The sequence below is a fragment of the Limanda limanda genome, chromosome 3 (assembly GCF_963576545.1).
Source record: "Limanda limanda chromosome 3, fLimLim1.1, whole genome shotgun sequence".
Classification (NCBI taxonomy): Eukaryota; Metazoa; Chordata; class Actinopteri; order Pleuronectiformes; family Pleuronectidae; genus Limanda; species Limanda limanda.
In genome coordinates, this window is record NC_083638.1 from 4,192,434 (window position 1) to 4,209,861 (window position 17,428).

At 41.5% G+C, this 17,428-nt stretch overlaps 2 protein-coding genes across 3 annotated transcripts; one reads left to right on the forward strand and one right to left on the reverse strand.

The window, feature by feature from the left end:
* The first annotated feature begins 1,464 nt into the window (after positions 1-1,464).
* zdhhc13 (zinc finger DHHC-type palmitoyltransferase 13) lies at positions 1,465-12,650 on the forward strand. Its single transcript, XM_061067698.1, has 17 exons — positions 1,465-1,493; positions 3,385-3,599; positions 6,124-6,246; positions 6,750-6,827; positions 7,097-7,241; positions 7,326-7,390; positions 7,851-8,013; positions 8,770-8,895; positions 8,984-9,117; positions 9,336-9,436; positions 9,589-9,713; positions 9,798-9,860; positions 9,956-10,049; positions 10,857-10,940; positions 11,036-11,193; positions 11,378-11,475; positions 12,390-12,650. The coding sequence occupies exons 1-17, from the start codon at positions 1,470-1,472 to the stop codon at positions 12,526-12,528; spliced, it is 1,935 nt and encodes a 644-aa protein (XP_060923681.1). The 5' UTR covers positions 1,465-1,469; the 3' UTR covers positions 12,529-12,650.
* Positions 12,651-14,539: 1,889 nt separating this feature from the next.
* csrp3 (cysteine and glycine-rich protein 3 (cardiac LIM protein)) lies at positions 14,540-16,714 on the reverse strand. 2 transcript variants are annotated; one of them, XM_061067703.1, is made up of 5 exons: positions 16,603-16,714; positions 15,695-15,866; positions 15,298-15,427; positions 14,949-15,042; positions 14,540-14,613 (listed from the first exon to the last, which is right to left on the reverse strand). In XM_061067703.1, the coding sequence occupies exons 1-5, from the start codon at positions 16,712-16,714 to the stop codon at positions 14,540-14,542; spliced, it is 582 nt and encodes a 193-aa protein (XP_060923686.1). The 2 variants fall into 2 exon arrangements, with proteins under 2 accessions (XP_060923686.1, XP_060923685.1); XM_061067702.1 differs by having other exon boundaries at positions 16,543-16,714.
* Positions 16,715-17,428: the final 714 nt, after the last annotated feature.

The window sequence follows — 17,428 nt, forward strand, 5'->3', positions numbered from 1 at the left end:
ATACTGTTCTGATGTTGATGTTTCATCCGTTGTTGTGTTCCAGGTTTCAGTGCTCAGAAAACTTTTATCAATTATCTGCTCATTCAGCAACAGCAGTAATTTATGGAACAGTCCCCTGAGTCTCAGTGTGGATCTCAGGTGCAGTGAATTTCAGTTTCTGATTGTTGTGCTATTTGCTATTGTTTATGTTTTCATACAGTTTTGTCACAGATTTATTCATTTTTCATGTTTGTGCATGTGCTCCAGTGTGTTTTGTCACGTGTCTCTGTGTTATTTATCTTTTTAAGACCTGCTAATTGACGTGCATTGTCCTTTTTTAGATGAATAAACTTAAACATAAATGTGAAGTTAACTCTAATATGTTCAACTCATCAGAGTCAGGTGGTTGGAAATGTGAGAGGAAACATTTCTGTAACATAAAAAAAATCAGAAAGTCATTTCTTCAGCACAAAAGCAGCTTTTAAAATCCAACATTTATGAATTTATTAGATTTTATTAGAACCTCGTTTTCTTTATTAAATATTCTTACAGTTATTCTCTGTTGATGAACTCAGGAGCCGGAGCTGCCTGTGGGCGGGAGTTAAAAGCAAACTGTCCAATCACAGATGGATCTGAAGGAAGACGAGGAAGTGAAATGAGTCAAGGTAACGAAAATGACCAGAAAGAGCATTTCCTGTTTAACACTTGAGGCTTCAACGTAAAATAAACAGGTTTTAATGTAACAAAAATACAGTAGGTGCACTGGATGTAAAAAGAATTCTACAGCAATCAGGGCAATGCAAAGAAATAATAAAACTTTTAGTTTAAATTTACTTGTATAATAGAACCAAATCACAGCATGACACCAAATGGAAATCTCATTTTGAAACCAGTGGCATTCATCTTGCTTTTATCCATTTTACAGGAAAGCCATTTTGGAATATTTTGGGACCAAATAATCAGATTCATACTGTGTGAGTTTAATGTGTTTCATGCTCATATGATTATAATTATTAGTATTAGTAGTACTAGTAGTCATATTAGTAGTTGTATTGTTATTGGTAGTAGTAGTAGTATTATTGTTATTGTTAGTTCTCTCGTAAATTACAAAAAACAGCAGGAAACAATCCGAGCATTCATCAAAGGAACAATTGAGAAAATCAAAGCCACAAATGGAGGTTGTCAAAAATGATTTTTACATCAAAACATAGGAAATCTTGTTATGTTCGCAGACATGTCACTATGAAATCTATCAGTAGTACTGTTATTGTTATTATAATAATAATAATTATTATTATTATTGGTAGTCGTAGTAGCAGTTATAGTAGTAGTATAACTGCTACTACTTAATTTACTAGTGGTAGTAGTGGTAGTAGTTGTTGTATTAGTATTAGCTGCATTTGTTTTGAAAAGCGAGCAGCGGAAGTGGCACGTCGATCGTGGTCCGTGTAGCAGCAGGAGCTGTTGTTTTTCGGTTCCCCCTCACGAAGATGGACTGGAGCGAGAGCAACACCGTGAGTCTCCTCTCGTTTACTCGCTGCTAAGCACGGGCCCGACTCGTTAACCCGGGTCAGACGCTGCGGTCCAACCCGGGTTAACTCCCTCGTTGGCCATTAACCAGCTAACTCGCGGTTAATCTCGACGGCGAGTTGCTTTTAAAACGCGGAATTAACCTGCGGAGTCGAACCCGCTGTGCCAGGCGGAAGTGGGCGTGGCTGACGTGCTGCCAGTTTACCTGTGGTCAACCAGGCGAAGACTAACTTAACACCTGACCCGTGCTAAGTCAGTTAACTGTGCTAACTAGCTAACTAGCGCTAACTAGCCAAGTGCCCAGCGTCGTCATGATGATGATTTAACTGTTTCATCGTTTCCTCCATTAAATGATTCAAACACGTTTATTAGTCTGAGGTTCTCACGTGGATCTGCCTCTTCCTGGTCCCCCCCCCCCCCATGCAGTATTATACTCTGATAATATACAAATACTCATGTACTACTCATATATTCAAATCTATGTTAGGTTTCAGTTTCCCCGTTGAGCTGCAGAAGGAGGACAGACGGAAGTTCAGTTGAATTAATGATGGCTTTGAATTATTTCTTATTCTATATAATCCTCCAGAACCCTTTGATGTGAGAGAAGATCAAAGCAACTCGCAACAGAAAAAGCTCGTTCAAAAATGCATAAATTTCAATTAATATCAATTTCAAAAAGAATATCCTGGATTATTGAGTCCTATATCAGAAGTGTAGTGGAGAAGAAATGTTAAGAACATGTGACTTTACTGTAGTGATACAAATAAACCCACAGAACCCCCCCCAGAATTATACTCAATTTATGATTATATACATATTCTAATATATACAAAAATACTGAGTTTACCAGATCAACTGGAAAGTTACCGGAGTTGGTTTCAATTTCCTGTTTGTGTTTCACCACATCGTGTTTCCTGGTGAGCGGCAGGCGGACGACAGAGAGACTTTCTCTACTCAAATTAAAGATATTAATAATAATAATAACAATAGTAACTGTGATTGTGGTGGTGAAGATTTTTTTAATGTACAAATACAGTTTCCAGCATCTGTTGCACTTCCTGGGAGACGGATGCTCACATGTGGTTTCTACGTTTTGTTTCCTGATTCTCTTTGAGGGTTAAGAACAGGAAGTGGCACCTTGATAAGATCTGTGAGACAAATTGTGATTTGTGAATAAGGGCATGTGTGTTTTGTGTTGTGTGTATGTGTGTGTGTTCTGTGTGTGTGTGTGTGTGTTCTGTGTGTGTGTGTTCTCTGTGTGTGTGTGTGTGAGATAATCTATCTATCTATCTATCTATCTATCTATCTATCTATCTATCTATCTATCTATCTATCTATCTATCTATCTATCTATCTATCTATCTATCTATCTATCTATCTGTGTGTATGTGTGTTCTGTGTGTATGTGTGTTCTCTGTGTGTGTGTGTGTTCTGTGTGTGTGTGTGTGTGAGATAATCTATCTATCTATCTATCTATCTATCTATCTATCTATCTATCTATCTATCTATCTATCTGTGTGTATGTGTGTTCTCTGTGTGTGTGTGTTCTGTGTGTGTGTGTGTGTGAGATAATCTCTCTATCTATCTATCTATCTATCTGTGTGTATGTGTGTTCTGTGTGTGTGTGTGTGTATGTGTTCTGTGTGTATGTGTACTGTGTGTGTGTGTGTGTGTGTGTGTGTGTGTGTGTGTGTGTGTGTGTGTGTGTGTATGTGTGTATGTGTTCTGTGTGTATGTGTACTGTGTGTGTGTGTGTGTATGTGTGTGTGTACTGTATATTCTGTGTGACTGAGCCTAATCTGCCAGGATGAAGTTTCCACACGAACCCTTCTGGACCCAACCCTGTGTGTGTCCCTTGTGTGTTTCTTGTGCCAGGATCACGGCCACATGCGTGACGGCTGTCACCACGGACATGGCGGTCACTCCCACAGCCACGGGCCGAGGGCGGCGGCGTTCGGCGGCGTGCCTCCTGCCTTTGCGCCGGCCTTCCAGGGGCCGTTCGGCAAAGGCGCCGATCAGACGATGGAGCAGCCGAAGAAACGCTCGCACATGGACGACAGCGGCAGCTGGGACATCGTCAAGGCAACACAGTGAGTGGGGGAGGGGGAGGATCTGTTATTTTCCGTTTCATGTCGACAGTCAGAGAAAAGTATTACTTGTACACATATGTGACGTTAAATCAGATTTTTCCGGATTGAGAGGATAAAGCAAACCACACACGTTTCGTTTCAATGTGTGATGATTAATGATATTATGAAGATTTTTATATTCAGTAACATCAAAGCCTCTTCCTTTAATATGTAATTACATTTTTACATATTGCTCTCTTACATTTAAGTTTGGCAGCTGCTTCATCCAGCACATTTCTTTCCTATAGGTTCGCAGTTGATCCTGATAAACCTGATAATCAAATATTCCTCTCTATGATTTGCAGGACGTGTACAAACATTATTTTTTAATCACTCTCAGGAAAGTTTGTGACTAACCTTGATTATTTTTGCTGTGGACCCGTTGTTTTTGTTGGAAATGTAATTTTTTGCCAACTCATAACCTCAGAATTATACTTCAAAATCTCAAATGATCTTTTACATTTTAATTTGGATTTTTTTTTCTTATTTCTTTTTCTTTTACTCAGATGTTTTTCCAGATGTTCTCACTGTGTTTTCACAAAAGTAAACCAGAATGACAACGGATAATTTATAAGTTTCAAATATGTTTAAAATGTAGCCCAGAGGTCAACACACACTTTGTCCCTGACCCAAACGGATATCTAATCAGTGTATTTTTTTTTTTTTTTAAATATTTTTATTAGAAGGTATGGCACAGTAGAACAGGAAGCAATGTCAAATTTACATTGGGTGTCTCAAAATTACAGTCAGACAATTAACAATATATAGAGACATTAACACCATAAAAACACTGTGCATCACAATGGATGAAGAGTAAGGTATACAGTCTTCCTCCTAGGATAGTTTTCTTATTTTCTGGACCACATGAACGTGGTCATACGAACAATACAATACACAACTCAATGAAAATAATAATAATAATGAAAGATAGATAACTGTAAATTCTATTAAATAATAATAAAGTATTAAAGCTGCACAGTTTAAATAAATCAAAAGGAAAACAAAAAACAAAAGAAAACACAGAAAAAAAAAAAAAAAAAAGAATAAGTAAATGAGTGAATAAAAAGGAAGAAGAAAGAGAGAAGAGAGAGGGGGGGGTTCCGTCAATCAGGGGGCAGAGACTGGAGAGTCTCTGCCCCCTGAGACTCTCTTTGGAGATTTCCAGGTGATTCTTTTGGGTCTGATTTTTCGTAGCAGGTGCAGAGGATCGTAAAAACTTAATGGATGATTTAAGTCTGACATACAAACAGCTTTACAACAGTAACGGTGGCAAAATACAAATTTTAAGATATTTTATTTTGTTGAAATTCATATTACGAACCAGTTGTGGAATAAATATAGAATATATTGTGTATAGGCTGTATGACAACGTGCGTGCAGTGTATGCAACATTCCTCTGATACGTTTCATTCTAGATCTGCAGAATAATCAGATTATACAGCAGCTTTGTATTTGAGTTCTTTAGTTCATGTGAAAATATTTCAAAAATGGCCCAAAACCCACAACTTAAACCCCTTAATAATTAAAGTATCAACTTTCCACTTGATTTTGAATAATAAAGAATGAGAGTGAAAGAATGTAAGAAAGGGAAGCCACTTACTATAAAATTTGTTAGAGCTACCTTTCACCGAATATCTAATCTTTATCAGTGTATTTGTGCAGGAGTTTAACAACTGAACTGCAGGAATGTAGAACTCTGTGTTTACAGTCAGAAGGGGATGACTCATTTTTATTGGATCAGATTGAAATTCATCTAGAAAGAAAACCAGGCCGAAGAATTAAAGGCTTCACGAACCAGGTCTGATCGAGTTGAGATCGATCAGGAGTTGCTGCTCGGCCTCTTCCTCTCTCCGATCCGGGAGCAGAGGTCACTGCTTGTTGTAAGAAAAAGAAAAGAATGTGTAGAGCCACTCCCTGAACCCATGTGAGGAAATGTCTTTCAAATAGACTGAAACTGGGATTACCTGAACCTGCTTTTCCACATTCGGGCAGAGCTGACAACTTGTTATTTTGTCCCTTTAAAAATATATTTCAATGATTTTTATTTAATGATCTGTATTAGATCTTCTTGTTGGGTTTTTAATTATGATTTCGCAACTGTGTGCACATTCAAACATTTGTCTGGAAGCTGTGACAACCTCCACCCAGGAGGAAGTTGTGTTTTCAGCCCTGTTCATTGTTGGTTTGTCAGCTGGTTCATGCAAAAACTACAGAATGTATTTCAAACAAATTTGGCTGAAGGATGAAACACGAGCCGAGAAAGGACTCGTTCATTTTCAGCTCAGAATCAGACAAGGGGACAGATCCAGGATTAGTTGTTAGATATGTGAGATAGAGCGTTTTAATAGTTTTCCCAGGGAATACTTTATGGATCTTGATGAAAACAATCAGGCACAGACTGGTTAGAGGACTGGTTCTTATGAATTTGACAGTCTAGCTATCGGTGTGTTTTGTAAAAGTCTTCTCCTCTGTGTGATCCCCGGAGGTTCGGTATCCTGGAGCGCTGCAAGGAGCTGGTGGAGGCCGGGTACGACGTCCGGCAGCCGGACAAAGAGAACGTGTCTCTGCTGCACTGGGCGGCCATCAACAACCGCTCCGAGCTGGTCAAGTAAGACGTGGCAATATCATTTCTGTCTGACACCTGTTGTTTAAATATATATATATATATATAAAGAGTCCACTGCAGGTTACTACCTCACCTGACATGTCAATCAGTACCTCAGTAATTCTCCTCCACACCTCACTGGGTAAAGGTTGCTCGAGATGATTCAGCAGATTATTCACAGGCTCATATTTAAAATCAGTCTTTGGATTTTATTCCTTAATTTAAGCGAAATTAGGTGAAACATTGAAGTGTAAATGTTATTCTCTTGTAAACGTGATATTTTCTGTCCTTAAGTTTAACATGAATTTAAATTAGAATCATTTAAAGTAAGGTAAACCATAAATAGCTCAGTGTTGCTGGGGTCAGTTGAACATCACATTAAGAAACCAGCTCAGGGTTTTTTTCATTTTCACTATCAGAAGAATCCTTTGTGTTTATAATTCACAGCTGTTTTTAAAAGCACCCAGAGACGTCCACTCTTTATCTGCTCTTTGGTTTTCTCACAGGTATTTCCTGTCTAATGGGGCGATAGTGGACCAGCTCGGGGGGGACCTGAACTCCTCTCCTCTCCACTGGGCCATCAGGTGACCGTCTGACCATCAATGCACTGGGAGCTGGTGTTTGGACCAGTTTCATCGTATTCATTCAAATTCAGACACATGTTTTTATTAATCAGCAGAGAAACAAAACACTGGGATCATAAAATCATTCTATCAAATATTACAAGTTGTTTTATTTGTTAAGTCTCCTCCACAGCATTTCCTAGACGATGATAAATTGACTTGTTTTGAAACTTCTCTGTTGTTTCACCCTCATGTTATTGTTGGTCCCCCCCCCCCCTCTCTGTGAACAGGCAGGGCCACCTCCCCATGGTGATCCAGCTGATGAGGTACGGAGCAGATCCCTCCATCGCTGACGGAGAAGGTTACCGCGCTCTGCACCTCGCCATCCTCTTCCAGCACATGGCGATAGCTGCTTATCTAATGGCTAAAGGACAGGTCAGCATCCCTCAGGACGCTTCTATCTCTTCTCTTCCTTTTATTTTCCTGGATGTAAATCTATCTTTGCCTCTTGGTCTCCAGGAAGTCGATGGGCCGGACTGCAACGGACAGACGCCGCTGATGTTAGCAGCTCAGAAGATCATTGGGTAAGTTCGCTGCTCCTTCACAGATATATTTCAGAATCAGAATCAGGTTTTATTGGCCAAGTAAGTTTGCACAAACAAGGAATTTGACTTGGTAAAGTGGCTCTCAGTGTGCTTACACAGAATATACATCACAACACAAAACAATACAAACAGTGCGATGGTCTAAGAAAAAGAAAGAAAAGAAGTGCAGGGATAAATATTAAACCGCTCTGGTGTTCAGTAATTGTATAAGTGGCTGAATATTATTTATTTTTTACTCTAAATGAGACCTGGTCTGTGATTTATTTGTTCAGCTCATTTTGCTTCTCCTGAGATATATTGTTTGATTTCTTCTTGTTCAGTTGTTGCATTTTTGTTGTTATTATTTAATAATAACTTTCCAGTTTATATCAACAATGTAATCAATCTTCCTGATAAAACACAGCTGAAGTAAATCCCCGACCCTTTTCTCTTTTCCCAGGCCTGAACCCACGAACTTCCTCATCAAGAACAACGCCTCGGTGAGCGCCGTGGACAAGGTGAACAGGAACACGCCGCTGCACTGCGCCGTGCTCGCAGGAAACGTCGACTCCGCCCACCTGCTGCTGGACGCTGGCGCCAGCGTGGACGCAGATAATATCAATGTGAGCTGCACAACATTCACACCAGAGTTAAGAAAAATCGTAAATTAATGCAATGAGGAAACCTTCAAGTGAAGCAGGAGACATCTTGTTGTTGGAACATTTGAAATTAATAAATGTAAATGTAATTCAAAAGGCCGGATCTCTCAAAGAGGGAGTAATACTAAAGTACTGTTACTTCTGATTACATTTTCTTTTTGAAAAACATGTATTTGGGGAAACTTTGATTAGTAGTTAGTGGTTGAACAGCACTGAGCTCAGATGTTGTGGGTGGAGCCTGTGACACAGATTAAATGTGAGGTGACAGACGTTAACAGAACTACTATAGTGGATCCGATCTTGATGGTGGATCATGATCTTGCTGCTGACCAGAGACTATGATTGCAGCAGGACTACTTGATATATAGTATTGAAGTTATCCTTCAAAATGTTTACCCTCATCAATGCTGCTAAAAACTTTAATCTTGATGATGTTTTCCTACACTTGACATCTATTGCACTTGTGTCCGTCCTGGGAGACGGATCCTCACGTGTGTCTCTCTGAGGTTTCTACATATTTTTACCTGTTAAAAGGGTTTTCAGTAGTTTTTCCTGACTCTTGCAGTTAAGGACAGAGGATGTCACACCATGTTAAAGCCCTATGAGACAAACTGTGATTTGTGAATATGGGCTATACAAATAAAATTTGATTGATTGATTGATACACATTGGAACCCGTTATTGATTCCCGTCTTCACGTTGTACCTGCGTCTTCTCCAGGGTCACACGCCCATCGATCTGGCGCACCAGGTGCACAGCCCGCTGCTCGTTCACATGCTCAACCACGTCAAGCAGGAGAGGATCCGCTCCAACTCGCGCTGCCTGCGGATGGTCAACAGATACAAGGTACACACACACACACTGAGGAGCTCAGATTTACAGCTTTAAAACAGTTTCTCCTGCTCTAACATCCTCCTCTCTGCACGTTTCTCAGGCGATTCTGCAGTTTCTGCTCTGCACGGCCATGTTCGGGTGTGTGGGCGCGATAGTAGATATGAACTCAGACTCCTGGCTGCTCAAAGGGATCCTGCTGGTCTGTGCGATAGGCGTGATCAACCTGGTCGCAAGGTGAGGACACGGTTCTGTACACATCTATACTCCGGAGTTTTCAAAATAAAACAGGTGTAGCAGCGTTTTTTTCCAAAGTTCTCCGCTTTAGACGGAGTGGCTTGGAACGTAGCAGTTGGAGTTTTAAAATAAACCTGCCTGACTCTTCTAAATTAAAAAGTAATTTACACTGTGTGTTTCTTTCATTTTATTATCAATTTATATTTGTGTCTTAACAGGAATTTCCCGAGTCCGTCCTTTCAGTCTCTCCTCCCGGCTGCATCGCTCATGGCCTCTGTTTTCTGGATGCTCGTCACCTGGTGCCTGTGGTTCCTGCCAGATATCCTGTATTTGCAGAAAACATTATTCCTACTTGTGTTGTGATCACTTAAAACCTGGCAAATGCATCTTCTTGAATTCTGAATTCCTGTTTAATATTTGAGCCTGTTGATCAAACGAGTGGGCAAAGAGTTTCTTAACACTGAAGCCCACATGGACCCAGCGCCACAGTCCAGGTTCTGTTCACGCTGAACGCCACTGCTCTGCTCTACTACTACCTCCGCACCTGCAGGACGGACCCTGGCTTCGTCAAGGCAACCGAGGAGGAGAAGAAAATGGTGGGATGGATTTCTGAAGGATGTCTTACATGTGAATGTTCTCTGCGAGGCTGAGCTAAGTTTTTGTTTCCGGTGTGTTGTCAGAATGTGTTGGTGTTGGCTGAAGCCGGCTGTCTGGACCCCAGGATCCTCTGCACCTCCTGCATGGTGAAGCTCCGAACACTCAGACTTTACCTTTTCTACCACATCGTGTCACTGAGCGACAGAACGACCTCTTCTGTTTGTCTCTGCTCTGTTCGCAGATAAAGAAACCAGCGAGGGCGCAGCACTGCTTCTCGTGTGACGCCTGCGTGGCGAAGCAGGACCACCACTCCGTCTGGACCAACAGCTGCATCGGTACCGACCTCATGAAAACACCTCCACGGAACAATCTGAAGATATTTACATTTTAACTCAAAAACTCTATTTTAAATCAAGCTTTGTGGGAATATTACTTGGGAGAGTATTTCCAGGTGATTCACTTTTGGAGCTGATTTGTCGTAGCAGCTGCAGAGGATCGTAAAAACTTAATGGATGATTTAAGTCTGACTTACAAACAGCTTTACAACAGTAACGGTGGTAAAAAATACAAATTTTAAGATATTTTATTTAGTTAAAATTCATATTACGAACCAGTTGTGGAGTAAATGTAGAATATAGTGTTTATAGGCTTATATGACAACGTGCGTGCAGTGTATGCAACATTCCTCTGATACGTTTCATTCTAGAGCTGCAGAAAAATCAGATTATACAGTAGCTTTGTATTTGACTTCTTTAGTTCATGTGAAAATGATTCAAAAATGCCCCAAATCCCACAATTTGAACTCCTTAATGATTAAAGTTATTAGTTATTTTTCCAGAAGTCCAACTTTCCACCAGATTTAGATGAAGTCTGTAAGATTTAGAATAAAAATAATGATTCTACTAATTTGGGTTCATTACAAACAAGACTTCTCAGGAGGAGTGTTTTGTTTTTGTCCTGTCGAACAAAGTAATTTTCTTTTACATCTAGAAATCTATTCCAGAGATATAGACAATAGAAACGAGCATGTCTGCACTTCATGAATAACCTCTGTTCATATTAGAGTGATCATCTGTTCTCGACCTCTGAGGCTTTGCAGTAAGTTGAAGACGACCTGTCTCGTTCCACGTCTTCTCTTGCAGGTGCGAGGAACCATCAGTACTTCGTCCTCTTCCTGTTCTCCCTGGTGCTCATGGGAGCCTGGATGTTCTACGGTTCTCTCGTGTGTGAGTGACTCCGACGTGCCGTGTGATCCTCTGACTCAGTTTTTGCGTCGGCTCTGGAGAGACTCATCCTCCCGGGCTGTGTTTTGTTATTTCAGACTGGTCGACTCACTGTGTGCTGCACTACGAGGAGCAGGGCCTGTGGGGCGTGGTCTCCTCCCTGGTCAGCTGCTCTCCCTGGGTGCTCAGCATCTTCCTGCTGGCCTTCTACCACACGTGCTGGTCCAGCTTGATCCTGCTACTGCAGCTCTACCAGGTAACTGCCTGCGGAGCGTTACCGAGCAGCCGAGGCTCCCGAACGTCTCATGAATAATCCTCTCCGTCTCCAAACCAGACCGAGCCAGCTTTCTCCTCTGTTTACATTCCGATGAGCTGCTGTGTTTACTCCACTGTCTCCTCTGCTCCTGCGGTGACGCACGTTCCTGTTTGTTTTCGAGCAGATTGCCTTTCTGGGACTGACCACGAGCGAGCGGACGAATCTGACGAATCACCAGATGAAGCTGCGGCAGTCGGTCTCCCTGAGACAGAATCCATACAAGTGAGTTTCAGTGCAGCTCTGTACGAGGACGTGTGGTTACCAAGGTAACGTGGTAACGAACTGTAAACCGCTGATGAGCTCTGGAAAAGGTTAAAAGTTCAGATCAGAACCTTTCAACAGCCGAGCTACCGACCAATCAGATCACAGAGTCATCTTTCTACAGGATCCTGACGGGGGGTGGGATGACAAATAATAAAGAGCAACAGATCTATAACTGATGAGGTGTGGATCCATATTGTTCACATGTCTACTCTGGGTTTTTTTAACAGAGGGAAAGTTTATCACATTAATACAAATGCATCAGAACTAGTACGGCTTCATTTTCAATATGTAATTCGTAAAAATGTCGACTCTCGTTGACTTCCATTATCCCAAAATATTTCCCACAGATCCACACTTTTATTGAAGGTAACAGGACGTTTCCTTCTGTCACCTTTTCACTGTCATATCCTCTCGTAAGGGATCACGATCAGAAACTCCTGTTTCCTGCGTCACGTGAATAAGAGTTCGATATTTGATCTAATCTGTGAACATGATTCTCATCCATCGTGGGGGGGGGAAGTCAACCACTCCCATGATTCCATGCTGCTTTACAAATGTCATCAGGCATCGTCATTTGTTATTGTTTTTGGGGCGGTGTTTTTGGGGCGGTGTGGCCTAGGGGGTAGAGTGGGTGTTCTCCAACAAGAAGGTTGCCGGTTCAATCCCCACTCTTCCCCATGTCATTGGCAATATACTGAACCCCTAAATGGCCCCTCATAAATGTTGAGTGTACTACAAATGTAAGTCGCTTTGGACAAAAGCGTCAGCTAAATGACATGTAATGTAATGTAATTGTTTTAATTCTGTCTGAAGTATAATTATTCACGTGTTTGACTCGGCTCCTGACTCCTCCTCCTCTCCACCTCCTGCAGTTCGGGCGTGGTGCGGAACCTCGCCTCCTTCTTCCAGCTGCGCTGCTGCGGCCTCTTCAAGCCGGCCGTGGTGGACTGGACGCAGCAGTTCCCCCCCAACCGCGAGCAGCACGTGTTCGGACAGGCCGACATGGTCTGACCCCCCCCCCCCGCCGGCCGCCACTCGCTCAGGATCCAAGGTCAAACCAGAGGTTATGGACCAAAAAAAAGCACAGATTCTATTTATTTATTTTTTTATGAGTGGAGAGAGAGGGGGGGGGGGGCGGGCGACGGTAGAAGCAGACAGGGATTCAGTTGCTCTTTGTACAGACTGCTGCGGCCTTACACCCGACCAGTGTGCGTGACATCTTCATTTGGGTGAACTGAACCTTTAAAGGCCTCAACTGTAATGGAAGATTTTTTCTTTTTATAAAACACGTTGAGCCTATTTTATATCATCTGTCCTGAGGGGGGGGAAAAAAACCTCTTTGTACGTGTAAACAGTTTCTGAATTTTGTAAGAGTTGCATGTGTTTAATAATGAATGACCACTATATCACTTCAATAAAGACATGTTGTGCCTGTCGCTTCTCATGTGGACTCACAGGCTGTGAAATATGAACAATATAAAATAAACACACCAGTAACGTGTGTGTTGATTTCAGAAAGGGAAGAAATTATTATATTGTTTTCTCCTTTAATGGATTAGTTATTATTTTTTCAAGGTGGCATCTTTAAATAATTAGTTTGACCAAATATACAAATATATTTATTGTACTCTGACATGAAACAGAAATACAAAAGAAAACTAATTGGTGGAATTTTCTTGTTTTAAAAATGACTGTCGATTATTTTTATGTTGTGGTCGATTGTCTCTTGCAGCTATTTTTATGCTTTTTTGTCTGCACGTGTATATTAGTATATATAATACTATTATATCACGTGTCTGCACTATATTAATATCTAATATTCTTTAAGTCAATTTCCTCAAATTTGGAACAAACGTTAATATAGATTGACGGACAACTGGATTAGATGAAGGTGGTTCGGACGTGACCTTAAAAATCATGTTATTCTTGTGAACTCAGCGTCTCAGGAACTCCGAACCCTGGGACCTGTTTTGAATTTTGAAGTCAAAGGTCACGATGGCCTGAGAAAACTTCGCCTCGTGAAAGTGTTATCGTAAGAACGCTTTGAGAGAATCCTTTTAACTTTGCCACACGTGATCACTCGGACTCAGGTTAATTGATTTAGATTTGAATGATCCAGGTTCACAAAACAGGATTTTGGCCTCTTGAACATTTCTCCAATCTGCCTTTAGGGACTTTCTTCAAGTTCGAACCGGTTGGTGGACGCACACGACTCCAGGGCGGGAGTTGTCGTTTGTTCGTGGTGTCTCGTCGCCCGGTTGAGATATCAAATCATGAATCGCCACAGGAAGTCGTGTTCAATCCGGTTCATTAGGTCACAGCGTGGGTCATAAAAGAGGAGAAGGTGTTTCACTGTCCCGGTTCGATGCTTTTCAACCAAACTGATTCAGACGCAAAGAATGAAATGAGTTTTGACTCCTGTGTTTTATCGGCTCTAATTTAATAATACGAGACAATGACTAATTCTAGTCACACGTGTAATCTTGTGCTGCTCCGCTCGGCTGCTCACACTTTATTGTTGGGGACAGACGCTCCACATTCCTCCTGTTAATCACTTGTTGCCTCAATTATTCTAATTAAATATTGCACTGAATTATGTATGAATGTAAATAAGGTTATAAATAATTAAACTCTGACAAGATGAGGCTCTGTTAATTGCCTTTTTCACAGCTGGAGGTAACTGGTGGAAACTCACTGACTTATAAACGGGGTCAGGAGTCGTTTTGCAGTCGTATTACAAACAAAATGATTTTCTAATTTAAGAGATACAGACGACATTGTGACAGTATTTATAATGATTATTCTTTTTGAAAGTAGTAAGACGTTTATTTATAGGTTTCCCTTTATTCATTATTGAGAAAGATGCATTTTAAAATATCAAAACATGTTTATGTTGGAATCAAGCACCATCATCTGACATCCAGTTGTTCTGCTGTCAAAGGAAGATCCTGTTTCCCAGTTTCACAGAAGCTTAAATGTCCAATGAGAGCGTCTCCTTGTGACCAATCAGAGGAGCAGACGTTCACTGCCGCTCCTCCAGCATGGCCTCGTTCCCCAGGCCGAAGCCTTTTGGGCCAAAGTTTTTAGCGTAGCAAACTGAAGAGATGAGAAGGAAACAATGCTGTTAGAGAATGTGAAGTGAGTGTGTGTGTGTGTGTGTGGTCCAGGTATCACTCATGTTGTGGGACCCCAAATCTGTTTAAACTGTCACATTATGGGGACTTGTCTTCTTATGTCTTCCTTATTGGGACGAAATTCAAGTACACAAAACGTAAATTATTTAATTTTAAGGTGAAACGTATTTTAAGGTTTATCATTATTGTTAAGTTTACTATAATGGCAAATAAATATGGTGAAGGCCGAGTAATTCGTCAGGAAATCGATGTAATGTGATGTCATGGAGACGTGTGTGTGTGTGTGTGTGTTTGTACCTTTACAGTACAGCTCTCCATCCTTGTCGGTCACTGTGGTCGACTCCAGGCTTTTACCGCACAGTGCACAGCGAAAACAGGTTTTATGCCAGGGCTACACACACACACACACACACACACACACACACACACACACACAAACACACACAGAGAAGATATTTATTTGACAATATTGTGAATTTTACAGTTCTAGATTACACTAAATTACTTTATTAATATGATTTAGCACTATAAGGTCCAGTCAGAAACGGCAAAAGGTGCCAACTTTAAATTACAGGTGGACACATATAGAACTTTCCATTAACAAAACTCATGAATAAAAGATTTAAGTGACAAACACCGTGCTCACCTTTCCCGCTCCCATCACCTTCTCCGCTGCGTACACGGCTCTCGAGCAGCGAGGGCAGCGGTCCGACCCCCCGAACGTCTGCTGACATTTACTGGGGTCTGAGTTTGTTGTGGCGGGTTTGGGTTTAGATCTAAAAAAACAAAAGAGAGATAATTAAAAATTTATCAAAATCCACTCAAATCACCAAAGACCCTTTAGGAAGGACATTTCCCAGATGGAATTCTCAAAGCCTCAATAACAATATGCCTGGTTCCTTGGTGATTTGGATGAACTGACCCTCGGTGCGTCTTATTTGTTTGCTATGTGTTTTTGTGACGTGTGTATTATGTCATGTAAAAAGCCTCTCAGCGAGTTGAAATGCACAATGTGTGATCTGCATGAATATAGTTGTTGTTACTCGTGAGGCCGCAGGTCCACGTTGTGTCCGGGAGGATCCGAGCTCAGAGCTCCGGCTCCCTGCCCGTATCCGTAGCCTTTGGGCCCATATTTCTTGCCGTAGCAGGACTTGCAGTAGATCTCGGACTCGTGCGCTGCCATCGTGGTGCTGTCCAGACCTTTCCTGCAGCTCACTGTGCGAAACAGACACAACAAACCACACACACTTGAACTTGTTACCGTTCAGACTCTGTCATGGAGCAGCGATTGGGTTTAAATAAAGCTCCTGCACCTCGCTGGGTTTATCAGTCAACGGAGGCATTCACACGTGTTTACATGTTTCTATTTGTGGGACGAGAGGCGAGTGTTGGAGAAAAGATGAACTCTCAGGAGATGGATGAGGCCTCAGAGCTCAGGCTCATGACAGACGGGAGGGAACAGAAAACCTCGGATCAGACCGAAGAGAGGCTGATTGTGGCCTAACACATTTTGACTGTAACACAACAACAACACAACTGAAATTCAGGCCACAGAGGAAGAGGAGGAGAAACTCAGAGACCTGTTTTTACTGTAAAACGACTGGAAGGTGAGAAAAGAGGCTTTTTATGGAGTGAACAGAACGATGAAGAGGAAGAGGAGTTACTGAGGAGGGAGAAGAGTTACTGAAGAGAAGAAAGAGAGAAAGGAAAGGAAGAAATTCAGACAAAAGAGGAGAAAGAAGCACAACAGATTGGAAAGTTGCAAGAAAGAGGGGAGAGATGGACGGAGAATGAAAGAGATGAAGGAGGCAAGAAAGAAATGACGAATCTGACGAGAACTCAAATAAGAAACAATTCCAAGAGGAGGAAATGAAAAAGGGCTGGAAGAAGCTCTTTGTTTCTGCTGATCCACCGTGACACCAGAGAGACGAAGAAGAGGAGGGGAACTCACTGCAGATGAAGCAGGTTTTATGGAAGCTCCTCCCATTACACTGGATCTCCTCTGCATGATACACCGACTTCTCACAGGCCGGACACTTGGCTCCTCCTCCCCAGTTTGGCATCTTAGATTGAAAGGATAAAAACATAAATCATCTGTATTTTCTCGTGTCTGTTTTCCTATTTTAGACAAATTATTTATCCTTTTCTTGAACATTTAAACCCAATAGAGACACATTAACATATTTGTATTAACTAACTCATTTACCAGATTACGGTTCCCTGGCGGAACACAGTGTTCCTCAGATTTTCTTCCTCCATCAATTGTAATATTATTCACTTTTTATCTCATTTAATTTTTTGACTGGTTTAGTTCCAGCTTCAGTAAAAAGGAATCCTGCTGGTTCCAGCTCCCTCTCGTATCAGACGCTGCCCAGCACCTCACAGCACTGGTAAGTGATATTCCCAGAGTAGAGGCTTCACTGACACATCACACACGCAGGCGACAAACTGTCTGACAATGAAACGCCGCCGCAAACTTCTGAATATTAATAATATCTCATGTGGAGCTGAGTCCTGATGTTGATGGTCACGTCAGAAAGGAAAAGAGTCTGATGATGAAGTTGATTTAATTCCACTTATTCAAACTGAAATCATCAAAATAGCCTCATCATATTTAAACATCAGCCTCATGATAATAAAACACAAACTCAGGAAATGAGATCTTACCTTGAATCAAAGTCCGAAGGCTCAGTCCTGTGGCAGTGAACATGGCACTGGTTTATATATCCTCCATCCAACCATCACAACAGTCCACTGGTGACACTGCAGTGAGGGCA

Bases quoted from the DNA above. Each gene is read 5' to 3' on its own strand.
- csrp3 (XM_061067702.1), bottom strand. From the start codon at position 16,714: ATGCCAAACTGGGGAGGAGGAGCCAAGTGTCCGGCCTGTGAGAAGTCG. The intron at 15,867-16,542 runs GCTTCTTCCAGC...TGTTTCGCACAG, and splicing joins TGGATCAGCAGAAACAAAGA to TGAGCTGCAGGAAAGGTCTG. The intron at 15,428-15,694 runs GTAACAACAACT...TTGTTTTTTTAG, and splicing joins GTGGACCTGCGGCCTCACGA to ATCTAAACCCAAACCCGCCA.
- zdhhc13 (XM_061067698.1), top strand. From the start codon at position 1,470: ATGGACTGGAGCGAGAGCAACACC. The intron at 8,896-8,983 runs GTACACACACAC...CACGTTTCTCAG, and splicing joins GGATGGTCAACAGATACAAG to GCGATTCTGCAGTTTCTGCT. The intron at 10,050-10,856 runs GTACCGACCTCA...CTTCTCTTGCAG, and splicing joins CTGGACCAACAGCTGCATCG to GTGCGAGGAACCATCAGTAC.